The sequence below is a fragment of the Schistocerca nitens genome, chromosome 2, assembly GCF_023898315.1.
Source record: "Schistocerca nitens isolate TAMUIC-IGC-003100 chromosome 2, iqSchNite1.1, whole genome shotgun sequence".
In the NCBI taxonomy this organism is placed as follows: Eukaryota; Metazoa; Arthropoda; class Insecta; order Orthoptera; family Acrididae; genus Schistocerca; species Schistocerca nitens.
In genome coordinates this window covers 45469144-45481405 of record NC_064615.1, presented here as the reverse complement: position 1 = coordinate 45481405, position 12262 = coordinate 45469144, and the positions used below count along the sequence as shown (strand labels likewise).

Here is a 12262-nt window from a genome sequence, read left to right as displayed (position 1 = left end):
CCCTCAGCATCACCCGATTGAACTCGACTACATTCCATTATCCTCGTTTTGCTTTTGTTGATGTTCATCTTATATCCTCCTCTCAAGACACTGTCCATTCCGTTCAACTGCTCTTACAAGTATTTTGCTGTCTCTGACAGAATTACAGTGTCATCGGCGAACCTCAGAGTTTTTATTTCTTCTCCATGGATTTTAATACCTACTCTGAATTTTTCTTTTGTTTACAAATTGAGGGGTTGTGACTCATAATTAGTGGCAACTGGTTAAAAGTCATTTTTCTAAAATCTGGTTAGTAAAGTTTACTGTTGATTGTTCTTAAAACTCGTTTGACTTTATTAATGGCAAGTTATGTATTGAAGATGATGTAATGTCGTGTGGCGAGGGCCTCCCGGCAGGTAGACCTAATCGCCGGGTGCAAGTCCTTTGAGGTGACGCCACTTCGGCCACTTGCGCGTCGATGAGGATGAAATGATGACGATCAAGAGGGCACAAACACCCAGTCCCTGAGCAGAGAACAATCTCCAACCCAGCCGAGTATCGAACCTGGGCCCCCCGGCACGACAAGCCGGCACGCTGTCCACTCAGCTACGGTGGAGGACATCAGAGATGACGAACACTGAAGTAATAATGTGGAGACACCAGTCCTTCCGTAGGGTGACCCGATGTCAAATCTTCTAGCCCGGATACCTAGTTATCTGATGAAACTAATATCGCACCAGACTAATTTGGGACCGCTCCATGGAATGGGAATGAAAAACTGCATTTAGAAATGTTTTTATTTGTAATAGGAAACAAACCGACGCTTTCTGTCGGTGCTGGGCTTTGGAAGAAATAACTGATGAGCACTTTTGTTTGGGCTGACTCCATACAAACAATAGAAAAAACGAAATTTCAGACACCTAACGAAACGCCAGAGAAAATACGCCTGCCACGGTGTTGAAAAAAGTATTCCATATCTTCAGAGATGATAGAATAGATCAAAACAAGGCCAAAATATTCCGTTAACACGGGCTCTAAATGTTTTCCTTAAGGGCTAGAAGCATCTGTTTCATATTCGCTACTGCGAAACACATCTCTTCTACTGAAGAACGCACAAAACAAATGAGTAAACCAATGATAACACATAATTCTGTTACTGTGAAACAGCAAATCTTCTAATGTACTCTGCTTGGTGTTCCATACGTCCTGCACATGTGAGCCATCACGAAAGGACGTGCACGGTACGGTGTCCATTAGTACTAAGGCATGCGCTTGCCCGACGTCTCACGTGAACAAGCGCTCTATGAAGATCTCCAGGTCGGTCACGGATGCACTGGTAGACGTCAATGACGCATGCCTGAAGTGTTTTTATATCATTAACGGAGTCTGCATAAACCAAGGATCGTGTCTGCTACGAGTATTTGCCTCCATTTTGCTAGCAAGTGTATGGATAAACCTGCAATGTAAAAGCATTTGAGGAATTCATTACAACACAAACCGGTTGCATTAGAACTAATGTGTGTGCTGCACTTATCCAGAACTGTGAATACCGTTTACAGTATCAACACTAACAGATGTTTGCTACATGCTGTATCCATGGACAATAACACAGGAATGTGTCCTCATTTGTTCACTCCTTTCTGTAGGTCGGTAGTAATAGCAAAGATCTTGCAGCAGAAGAGATGTGTTTCACAGTAGCGAAGATGAAAACATGTCACATTTTTTTAACACCCTGTATAATGATGGGAAAGAAACATTGTGTGTGATCACTGTCCACTATGTGACTGAAACCGCCTGATTGATCTGGGCGCACGTAACACCATAAGGAGAGGCGAGTGGTAATCCACCAACAACGGAGTCCGGGAAAGGGGCAATTCACTGCCATAGGCGACCTTAATAGGAGACAGATGGCCCGGTGACTGATACCAGCGGCCGGCCAGAGTGGCCGTGCGGTTCTAGGCGCTACAGTCTGAAACCGAGCGACCACTACGGTCGCAGGTTCGAATCCTGCCTCGGGCATGGATATGTGTGATGTCCTTAGGTTAGTTAGATTTAATAAGTTCTAAGTTATAGGCGACTGGTGACCTCAGAAGTTAAGTCGCATAGTGCTCAGAGCCATTTTTGATACCAGCGTATCTGGTGTTCTGTTCGCGTACTCCTCACGTGAGCACCAATGGAAAGTGATTGAAGAACGGGGAAATCACGGGTAGGCGGCAAAGTGTTGGACTTCACACCGCATCACAGAAAGTGGTCAGAGTCTTGACCACTCTGTACAGTGAGATAGGCGGCGATTTGATATTTCTGTTTCTCTGTGTAACACATTGAGGGACTAAACCGATCGCGACATTAAAAAAAAAATGGTTCAAATGGCTCTGAGCACTATGGGACTTAACATCTATGGTCATCAGTCCCCTAGAACTTAGAACTACTTAAACCTAACTAACCTAAGGACATCACACAACACCCAGTCATCACGAGGCAGAGAAAATCCCTGACCCCGCCGGGAATCGAACCCGGGAACCCGGGCGCGGGAAGCGAGAACGCTACCGCACGACCACGAGCTGCGGACTCGCGACATTAAAAGTAAATACGTAAGTACAATTGGTGCATTTATTAGAGTGAGACTTTCTTTTGCATTTTTGCGAATTATACACCCCGTTAAGTACATGTTACAAACCGTTTGTCACGTTGGAACTTGAATTCAGATACAGGTTTTCTTCGTGGCGTACGTTTCCGTCTGCGTTGCACAAACAAGCCTCGTTAATAGATTCAACGTTTATACGACGCGTTCTCCCTACAATTTACAAAATCTGCACATACTCTTTAGCTACGTACAATATAAAACGTCCACGAAAGTGTAGAATTCCATGTCGGTTAAGCACAGCGGCTACTGAGAAGCCAAATTCTTCTCTACATTCATTTGGGGTTGCTAGTCTCTCTGAATTGCGTATAGCTTATGAGAAACTTGGAAAGAATGCAGGGACGTAGATGGAAAGATGAAGCTTTGAGGCAGCTGTTAGGCGTGGTTACCTAACTTAAAGGGCAGGTCAGTGCCAGTGAAAAGTACAGTAGCTACTGGGATCGATCTGGCCTGGCACACACTTTAGCTTGTCACGTACGCCTGCTACAATCAGTAAGTGGCCTTGTTTGGAGATATCGCCATTAAGAGCTGCATAATCGGGGCGGTGAAGGAAGTGCTCGTTCTAGGAGAGTCGAGGAAAATAACCAGGTGAAACAATAATGATTAATCATTATTAATTTACCTAGAAGAAAACGGTCTACTGACAAACAGTCAACATGGGTTCAGAAAACATCGCTCCTGTGAAACACAACTACCTCTCTATTCACATGAAGTGTTGAGTGCTATTGACAAGGGATTTCAGATCGATTCCTTATTTCTGGATTTCCGGAAGGCTTTTGACACGGTACCACACAAGCGGCTCGTATTGGAATTGCGTGCTTATGGAATATCGTCTCAGTTATGTGACTGGATTTGTGATTTCCTGTCAGAGAGGTCACAGTTCGTAGTAATCGACGGAAAGGCATCGAGTAAAAGAGAAGTGATTTCTGGCGTTCCCAAAGGTAGTGTTATAAGCCCTTTGCAGTTTGTTATTTATATAAACGATTTGGGAGACAATCTGAGCAGCAGTCTTCGGTTGTTTGCAGATGACGCTGTGGTTTAATGACTAATAAAGTCATCAGAATATCAAAACAAACTACAAAACGATTTAGAAAAAAATATATGAATGGTACGAAAAGTGGCAGTTGGTCCTAAATAACGAAAAGTGTGAGGTCATCCACATGAGTGCTAAAAGGAACTCGTTAAACTTCGGTTGCACGATAAATCAATCTAATCAGAAAGCTGTAAATTCAACTAAATACTTAGGTAACACAATTACGAACAACTTAAATTGGAAGGAACATATAGAAGATGTTGTGGGGAAGGCTAACCAAAGACTGTGTTTTATTAGCAGGACACTTAGAAAATGTACCCGACCTACTAAGGAGACAGCCTACACTTCGCTTGTCTGTCCTCTTTTAGAATACTGCTGCGCAGTGTGGGATCCTTACCAGATAGGACTGGCGGAGTACATCGAAAAAGTTCAAAGAAAGGCAGCACGTTTTATACTATCGAGAAATCTGGGAGAGAGTGTCACAGAAATGATACAGGATTTGGGATGGAAATTATTAAAAGAAAGGCGTTTTTCGTTGCGACGGTATCTTCTCACGAAATTCCAATCACCATCTTTCTCCTCCGAATGCGAAAATATTTTGTTGATACCGACCTACATAGGGAGGAACGATCACCACGATAAAATAAGGGAAATCAGAGCTCGTACGGAAAGATATAGGTGTTCATTCTTTCCGCGCGCTATACGAGATTGGAATAATAGAAAATTGTGAAGGTGGTTGGATGAACCCTCTGCCAGGCACTTAAATGTGATTTGTAGAGTATCCATGTAAATGTAGATTCTCCATTTTAGCTTGATGGCTCTGGTAGTAGCAGATAACAGGCAATTTTAGAAATAATAAGAAAACGATTATAGTAACTGCTGTACTGAATCGCCAGAGAACGTTTTATGACACTTCTGCTGAAGTCAAAGATAATGCACAGTCCATAAACCCTCTTCCAGGACAGCAACCGGCTTTTCTCTCATTGTGCCCAATGCAAAGAGATGAATGTAGGACTGACTTGAATTTTGAAACGTGAATGAAATTCTACCTGCAGTTCAAAATATAAGGAGAGGTGAAGTCAAAAACTTATTTAACTTTCGAAATTACCATTAACTCCGTGAAATGAGACAATTCATTCTCGTGTTGCGCTCTGTATTTTTTGAAGCACAAAGTAACAGCTTTTTGAAGACTGATAAATTCAGTTTCAACTACATAATTATCTAAAAGTGTTTTATGTTCTGTATGATCATGAAATAAAAAGTGACAACTTTTTGAAGACTAATGAATGGAAATTTAAAAATATAAATATTATGTTCTGTTTTAAACGTATTGTTTTAATTGGAATGACTCAAAAGACTGAAGCTTTATATTTCATAGTGGTTTGATGTGTGAATATATTGCCGAGCAGTTCCATGGGTTCGAATGCTTGTTCATATATGTAAGACAGTAAGTATGTCAAAGGCTAAGAAATTTGGAAATATTCGATTCGATAAAGAAGTGTTTCACTGAAGTTTCGGAAACTCAAGATCGGTTTTATAACGCTACTGCATTGCAGCACAGTTAATTCTTACTTACTGCTTTGTGTAGTTTTAGTTGTCTTCAGCTGCTGAGGTGAAAATATTGTAGTATTGTTGATATTTCCATTAATATTTCGCATGTAGCCTCTTTGCAGTAGTTTCATAAATCTTAGGTCGATTCTTTTCATTTTAGGAGCAAGTGTTACGTTACGTTAGCTTTGCCGGTTGGAATCAAATTTTTTACTGGTGCTGTGTCATTTACAGATTCTGTAGGTCTTAGAAACGTAGAATGTGAATATAATGCCTAATGCTAGCATATTTTTAGGTATTAGATTGTAATATGTTCGTTGGTTGGTTTGATGAGTAAAAGGGACCAAACTACAGTGTCATCAGTCTTGTAATAAGTCGTGATAGTACAATTTAGTTTGTTTAGTTGATAATAGTGACTAATATACGTAAACTCTTACGCTAAATCTAGTTTACTATACAACATCATTATAAGCAAACATTTAAATCTGCTAGTGGCTTATAAGCTTATTCAATCCTCACCACATTGTAAAATATTCATCATTTTACATCCAGTTACGTCATACGGCTTTATGTGTTTTGGTCTCTTTTAATTCACTCTAGGTGAGTCATCCACATGTCCATCTTACATCAGTTTGTGCTGTCACATACCTTGTCCACATCCATTCCAATTAATTCATGTCATTTCTCTTCCCAATTTAGTCGACTTCCTGTGTCTCCTCGATGTATTGATATATTCCATATTCATTTGGGCAATGTTCATTTTCTGGATGATATGCGCATTTAAATCTCGTGTCTGAGTACTTTAGATTAAAATACTGGTAGCATGTGTTTCACACACTTTTCTATTTTTTTAATATGTAAAAAATAGCTTTACATTCATTTCACTATTATATGACCTATTTTGAGAACAGAACATCGTTTCGTGTGTATTATGTAACGTTATAGATGTTCTCAGTGATCGTCTGGTGATGAGCTGAAACTTAGTATGCATTATGATTAATTAAAATGGAGGAAGAAATGGAAATAGCGTTACATTCTATATGTGTTAAACGTTCCTTTCTCACTCACGGCCGTGCGCAGATCCCACGAGCGCTTACTAATATGCAGCGAGTGAGAGAAATTACACAAGATATTGCTTTGCAGATTTACTGGAAAATTGGTTTTGGTGGACCTAGCTTAATTTTCTGCACCGCTACACTATTATGACAAATCTAGACAAGTGTGACCGCACTCACGTTTACCCATCACACCGTTAAGTTCATCACTACTCCAAACCCAAGAATAAAAGCCCTGTTGATTCCGAAATTCAACTGCTGGACAGAAAATGGACTTCACCATTCATACACCACGTATAGCTGACTCCTAGTTAACAAATCACCGATAATCTCGTGGAAGCCAAAACAGGATAACAGGTCAAAGTCAGTACGAAACAAGTCACACAAAAACATTGCACTAGAATTTTTCTAAGAAATAAATATAATTTATAGCTTTCAATTAAACCTCGCCATCACTTTTGTTAAACGCCACCTCCAGTTAGCTGACGGCTCCACGTTTTGATACAAAGCCTCTTCGTACGGAGGATGTTTATGCTCAGCAAAACGACAACGCTCTCTTATAAAACTGGACAATGACTGGCCAGAAGCCCGCACTCAGGAAATGGAATGTCTTCTAGAATTCTTGTAGTCTTTCTCTATTGAATAAGTAACTTCGCTGATCACACATGATCATTAATTTCTGGCTGGTGGGATGGTATTAAACACTTCCAAATCACTTCCTTCTCCCAGAGCATTTACGAGTTGCCTCCTACTTCTGTGAGCTCCTTACAACTCCTCAATAATGGTTAAACCTCCTTGGTCATTGCCTGTTCTCCATAACAGTACTCTTCTAAAAAGTGATTACTTCCAGGGAGCTAAAGAGCATGTCTTTCCAAGAAGTGTTGGAGAACACCTGCCTTCACAGAAACGTCATAAACACGATTTGAGTCAAATCACTCAAAAGGACTGTATCAAGTCCAACCCATCACCTCCAGGCTGGACGAAGGACCCTTCCATCATAAACTGAACACTGCCTCTGGAGTCTAGAATAATCAGTAAGACAAGCTCATGGGCGCCGTTGGAAATGACCCGAGGTGGGTGAGAAAAATATTGAGACAGATTTTTTTACTCACCCGAAGTATTTCCGTTAAAAGTACTTCCCTTCGACAGCCATACACTCTCGAAGTCGTTGTTCCCAGTCGTGACAGCAGAGCTGAAAGTCTTCATCTGGTAGGAGGATCTTTAACATGCTGGTCACATTCTTTTGAATGTTCTCCAGAGTCCCATAATTAAATTTTTCAATTTCGGGAAAAGAAAAAGTCACAAAGACTCAGATCAGGTGAATGGGGGGCTAGGTAGCAACAGGAATGCCTTCGGAGCAAAAAAATCAGTGATGGAAGTGGCCGTGTGACATGGGGAGTTGTCATGAAGCAGATTCCACTTGTATGCAGTGACCGTTCTCACTCGATTCACGCTGTTCTGCAGCCTTTCAAAGGCACCTTTGTACAACTATTGGATCATAAACGTGTGTAAAATGGCTCTGAGCACTATGGGACTTAACTTCTGAGGTCATCAGTCCCCTAGAACTTAGAACTACTTAAACCTAACTAACCTAAGGACATCACACCCATCCATGCCCGAGGCAGGATTCGAACCTGCGACCGTAGCGGTCACGCGGATCCAGACTGAAGCGCCTAGAACCGCTGGGCTACTCCGGCCAGCCAACGCGTGTAGTCATATAGACTGAACGTAATTATAACCACACATATTCCAATCTAAGTCAGGCATGTACAACCATTAGTCCGCTTGGCTGTATATGCGTGAGTTAGATTTATTACGTTTCGTTGTAATTACGTTCAATCTATATGACTGTTTATAACGCAATGATGATAGCTGCATTTTCAGTTGAAAACTAAATCTGCAGTGCAATAAAGAAGACAGATGACCTTACGAGAATGCTGACCTCCTTTCTGTCTTGCCGGCCGGAGTGGCAGAGCGGTTCTAGGCGCTACAGTCTGGAACCGTGCGACCACTACGGTCGCAGGTTCAAATCCTGCCTCGGGCATGGATGTGTGTGATGTCCTTATGTTAGTTAGGTTTAAGTAGTTCTAAGTTCTAGGGGACTGATGACCTTAGCAGTGAAGTCCCATAGTGCTCAGAGCCATTTGAACCATTTGAACTTTCTGTCTTGGATTACATCACGGTCGTAGTGCACCATCTTTCCCATGGAATCGTGCAGGACTTGGTTCTCAGTTTGTCATGTAGGAGCAAATTGCTTACGCACGATACCTCTACTGTCAAGAAATAAAATCAGCATTGTTTCGATCTTCGATTTGTCTTTCGAGAATTTTTCGGTCACCTTTTCAAAGGTCACATTTACCGATTCTCCCAGTTAACGCAAAACTTAATAGCATAACGTTGCTCTAAATTCTGCTGTTCCATTTCCGTAACACACAACAAACACACAAGTTACTGATGGCACTCTCGAAAATTATATGATGGCTGTATGGAGCTAAGACTCGGACTCAGCATCTGGAAAGGATGAACACACTGATCTACAGAATTGGAAAACAGCGTTGCCAGATAGCTCGCAACATTTTCAGTAACATTACTTTTCTCACACACCTCGGATGTACAGGATACTGATGATCTGAAACTTAACATGGGTCATAATTTATTAAAATACTCTACTGGCCTTTAAAATTGCTACACCAAAAAGAAATGCAGATGATAAACGGGTAATCATTGGACAAATATATTATACCAGAACTGACATTTGATTACATTTTCACGCAATTTGGGTGCATAGATCCTGAGAAATCAGTACCCAGAACAACCAGCACTGGCCATAATAAAGTCCTTGATACGCTTGGACATTGAGTCAAACAGAGCTTGGATGGCGTGTACAGGTACAGCTGCCCATGCAGCTTCAACACGATACTACAGTTCATCACGAGTAGTGATTGGCGTATTGTGACGAGCCAATTGCTCGGCCACCATTGACCAGACGTTTTCAATTGGTGAGAGATCTGGAGAATGTGCTGGCCGGGGCACCAATCGAACATTTTCTGTATCCAGAAAGGCCCGTACAGGACCTGCAACATGCGGTCGTGCATTATCCTGCTAAAATGTAGGGTTTCGCAGAGATCGAATGAAGGGTAGAGCTACGGGTCGTAACACATCTGGAATGTAACGTCCACTGTTCAAAGTGCCGTCAGTGCGAACAAGAGGTGACCGAGACGTGTAACCGATGGCACCCCATACGATCACGCCGGGTGATACGCCACTATGGCGATGACGAATACACGCTTCCAATGTGCGTTCACCGTGATGTCGCCAAACACGGATGCGACCATCATGATGCTGTAAACAGAACCTGAATTCATCCGAAAAAATGCCGTTTTGTCATTCGTGCACCCAGGTTCGTCGTTGAGTAGAGCATCGCAGGCGCTCCTGTCTGTGATGCAGCGTCAAGGGTAATCGTAGCCATGGTCTCCGAGCTGATAGTCCATGCTGCTGCAAACGTCGTCGAACTGTTCGTGCAGATGGTTGTTGCCTTGCAAACGTCCCCATCTGTTGACTCAGGGATCGAGACGTGGCTGCACGATCCGCTACAGCCATGCGGATAAGATGCCTGTCATCTCGACTGCTCATGATACGAGGCCGTTGGGATCCAGCACGGCGTCCCGTATAACCCTCCTGAACCCACCGATTCCATATTCTGCTAACAGTCATTGGATCTCGACCAACGTGAGCAGCAAAGTCGCGATACGATAAATCGCAATCGCGATAGGCTACAGTCCGACCTCTGTCTAAGTCGGAAACGTGATGGTACGCATTTGTCCTCCTTACACAAGGCATCTGTGGTGTGTGTACTGTAAGACCTTCGGTACACACACCATCAGATTATTTGACTTGTCTCTCTAACGAAGTAGGCGAGTGTCAGCAATATGTCTCGTGGTCTTATTGTGGCGTGTTTATCTTTTGCCGTTAGGTCAGACGATAGAATTGCCACTTGCACGCTTAGAGTAGCAGATTGACGGTGACCAACTTTGAACAGAACTTGATTAATTTTCAGTCACATTTATTAAAATAATAAAAAGCGTAGACATTACGTAACTTTATTCTGGATGCTGTTTAAAATTGACAATCTGAAGTTCCTTTGGTCTTGGTACGTTAATCTCATTCTCACGTATCTGTGATACTTGACAAAGTGTCTATTCATTCATCTTCATGGCTATGTACAGAAATACGATAATCTTACTAGGCGCAGACTGAAACTTGACTATAGACTGGTACAGACAAATGCAGACTGGTACAGACTAACTAATCGGAGGTCTGTACACTCGTTATGATACCTCACGCGTTCATATATCACTGCGCGAGTGTCATCTGCCAGCAGAAAAGGTTCTACGTTAGCAGCATTCTCATTGGCTGCGTTACATATTAATACGTGGACCGGAAGAAGCAGAATTTGGCCCGTCTGTAAGGCAGCGCCATCTCGTAGTGCCGAGACGGACGAGCGCTGCGCCTGCGCTGTTGTGCTTAGCTGGGCGCGCTCTAGTGGGAAAGTTGTGTACGCGCTGACTACGCGGAACTATGTACACAACAGCATCACAACGACATTTCACCAGGCAACGCCGGGCAACTGCTGTTTGTGTATGAGTTATCGGTTGGAAATTTTCCTGATGTCAGCAGGTGGTAGGTGTCGCCACCGGCGCCAACCCTGTGTGAATGCTCTGAAAAGCTACTCATTTGCATATCATAGCATCTTCTTCCTGTCGGTTAAATTTCGCTTCTGTAGCACGTTTACTTCGTGGTGTAGCAATTTTAATGGTCAGTAGTTGTAATTTTTCCTCCTATCTGTGTAATTATGTAGTTATGTAGTTCTCAATTCGTTCGAACAATCAATCATTCATAATAGGAAACACAGTCATAACTCAGCCACTCAAAATGATTCAGAAATTTTACTTGTTAGAATGAAATCAGGCGATGATTCTTCTTCTCTGCAGGCTCGTGCTTTGTGGCAGTCTGCTAATCTGTACAAATAAAATGCCTCATATTTTTGGGAGCGTTGTATAATCAGTCGGGAAACCTCAGATCAAGCGGATATTTGGCTTTGATGAAGTTTAACCTTCCGAAGAAGTAATGGGGCTCTTGGATTATTAAATCCAGATTCGTATCCAGTCTTTCGGAAGTTCCCTTCTGATTAACAACTACGTAATATATCGATGAATATCATTAATTCTCAAATGTCAAATAATGTAAATTGTTACACACCTTTTGTATGAAGGTTATATATATATATATATATATATATATATATATATATATATATCCCTTTTAATTGTACAATTTCGTATCAGTTATCTTTTGTCATAAATCTCAGTATTCAGATTAAAATTCTTCAAACAATTCTCAGGCTAATCGCTTTTTTTTTTTTTTTTTTTTTTTAACAACCCCCAGAGAGAGTACTACAAAGAATAATTATGCGCTCATGGCATAGCTATTGTATGAAACTACTTTGCGCATGGATTCTGCGAGTATGAAGATAGAAAATTACTAAACGTCACTCAAGGGTAGAATTGTATCAGAATAATTCATCGAATATAAAGAGATATTAGATAGTGTAATATAATATTAAGTGTGTATTAAGTACTTGTACCAGATAAGAAAGCCTTTTAAGCGGATTGCAGTCCCAATACGATCTGCAGTCGGCCCGTCAGTACTGTGAAGCCTGGGGCTTGTTGCAGACGAACTGTGATAACAACGGCACGGTGTGCGGCGCCGACGGCGTGACGTACCGCTCGGAGTGCGCGGCGCACGCGGCGCAGGTGCCGCTGGACTACGCCGGGCCGTGCACCGCCGTGGGCCAGATCGGGTCTCGGCCCGCGCCGCAGTGCGACGCCGTGGGGGTTCGCTGCCCGCCGCTCGCCGCCGCCGCCTGCCTCGCCGTGACTCCTCCGGGCGCCTGCTGCCCGCGCTGCGCCGGCGCCGTCCGATTCCTCTACAGCCAGAAGCAGGTGC

The 12262-nt window shown here is 42.5% G+C and overlaps 1 protein-coding gene across 1 annotated transcript in view; it reads left to right on the top strand.

The window, feature by feature from the left end:
• The window catches only part of LOC126234828 (reversion-inducing cysteine-rich protein with Kazal motifs), a 383413-nt gene that overhangs the window by 351192 nt on the left and 19959 nt on the right, over window positions 1–12262 (top strand). Inside the window, exon 15 of the mRNA XM_049943570.1 lies at window positions 11989–12258. Coding sequence (XP_049799527.1) covers window positions 11989–12258 — 270 coding nt within the window. The remainder of the gene's footprint in view (window positions 1–11988; window positions 12259–12262) is intronic.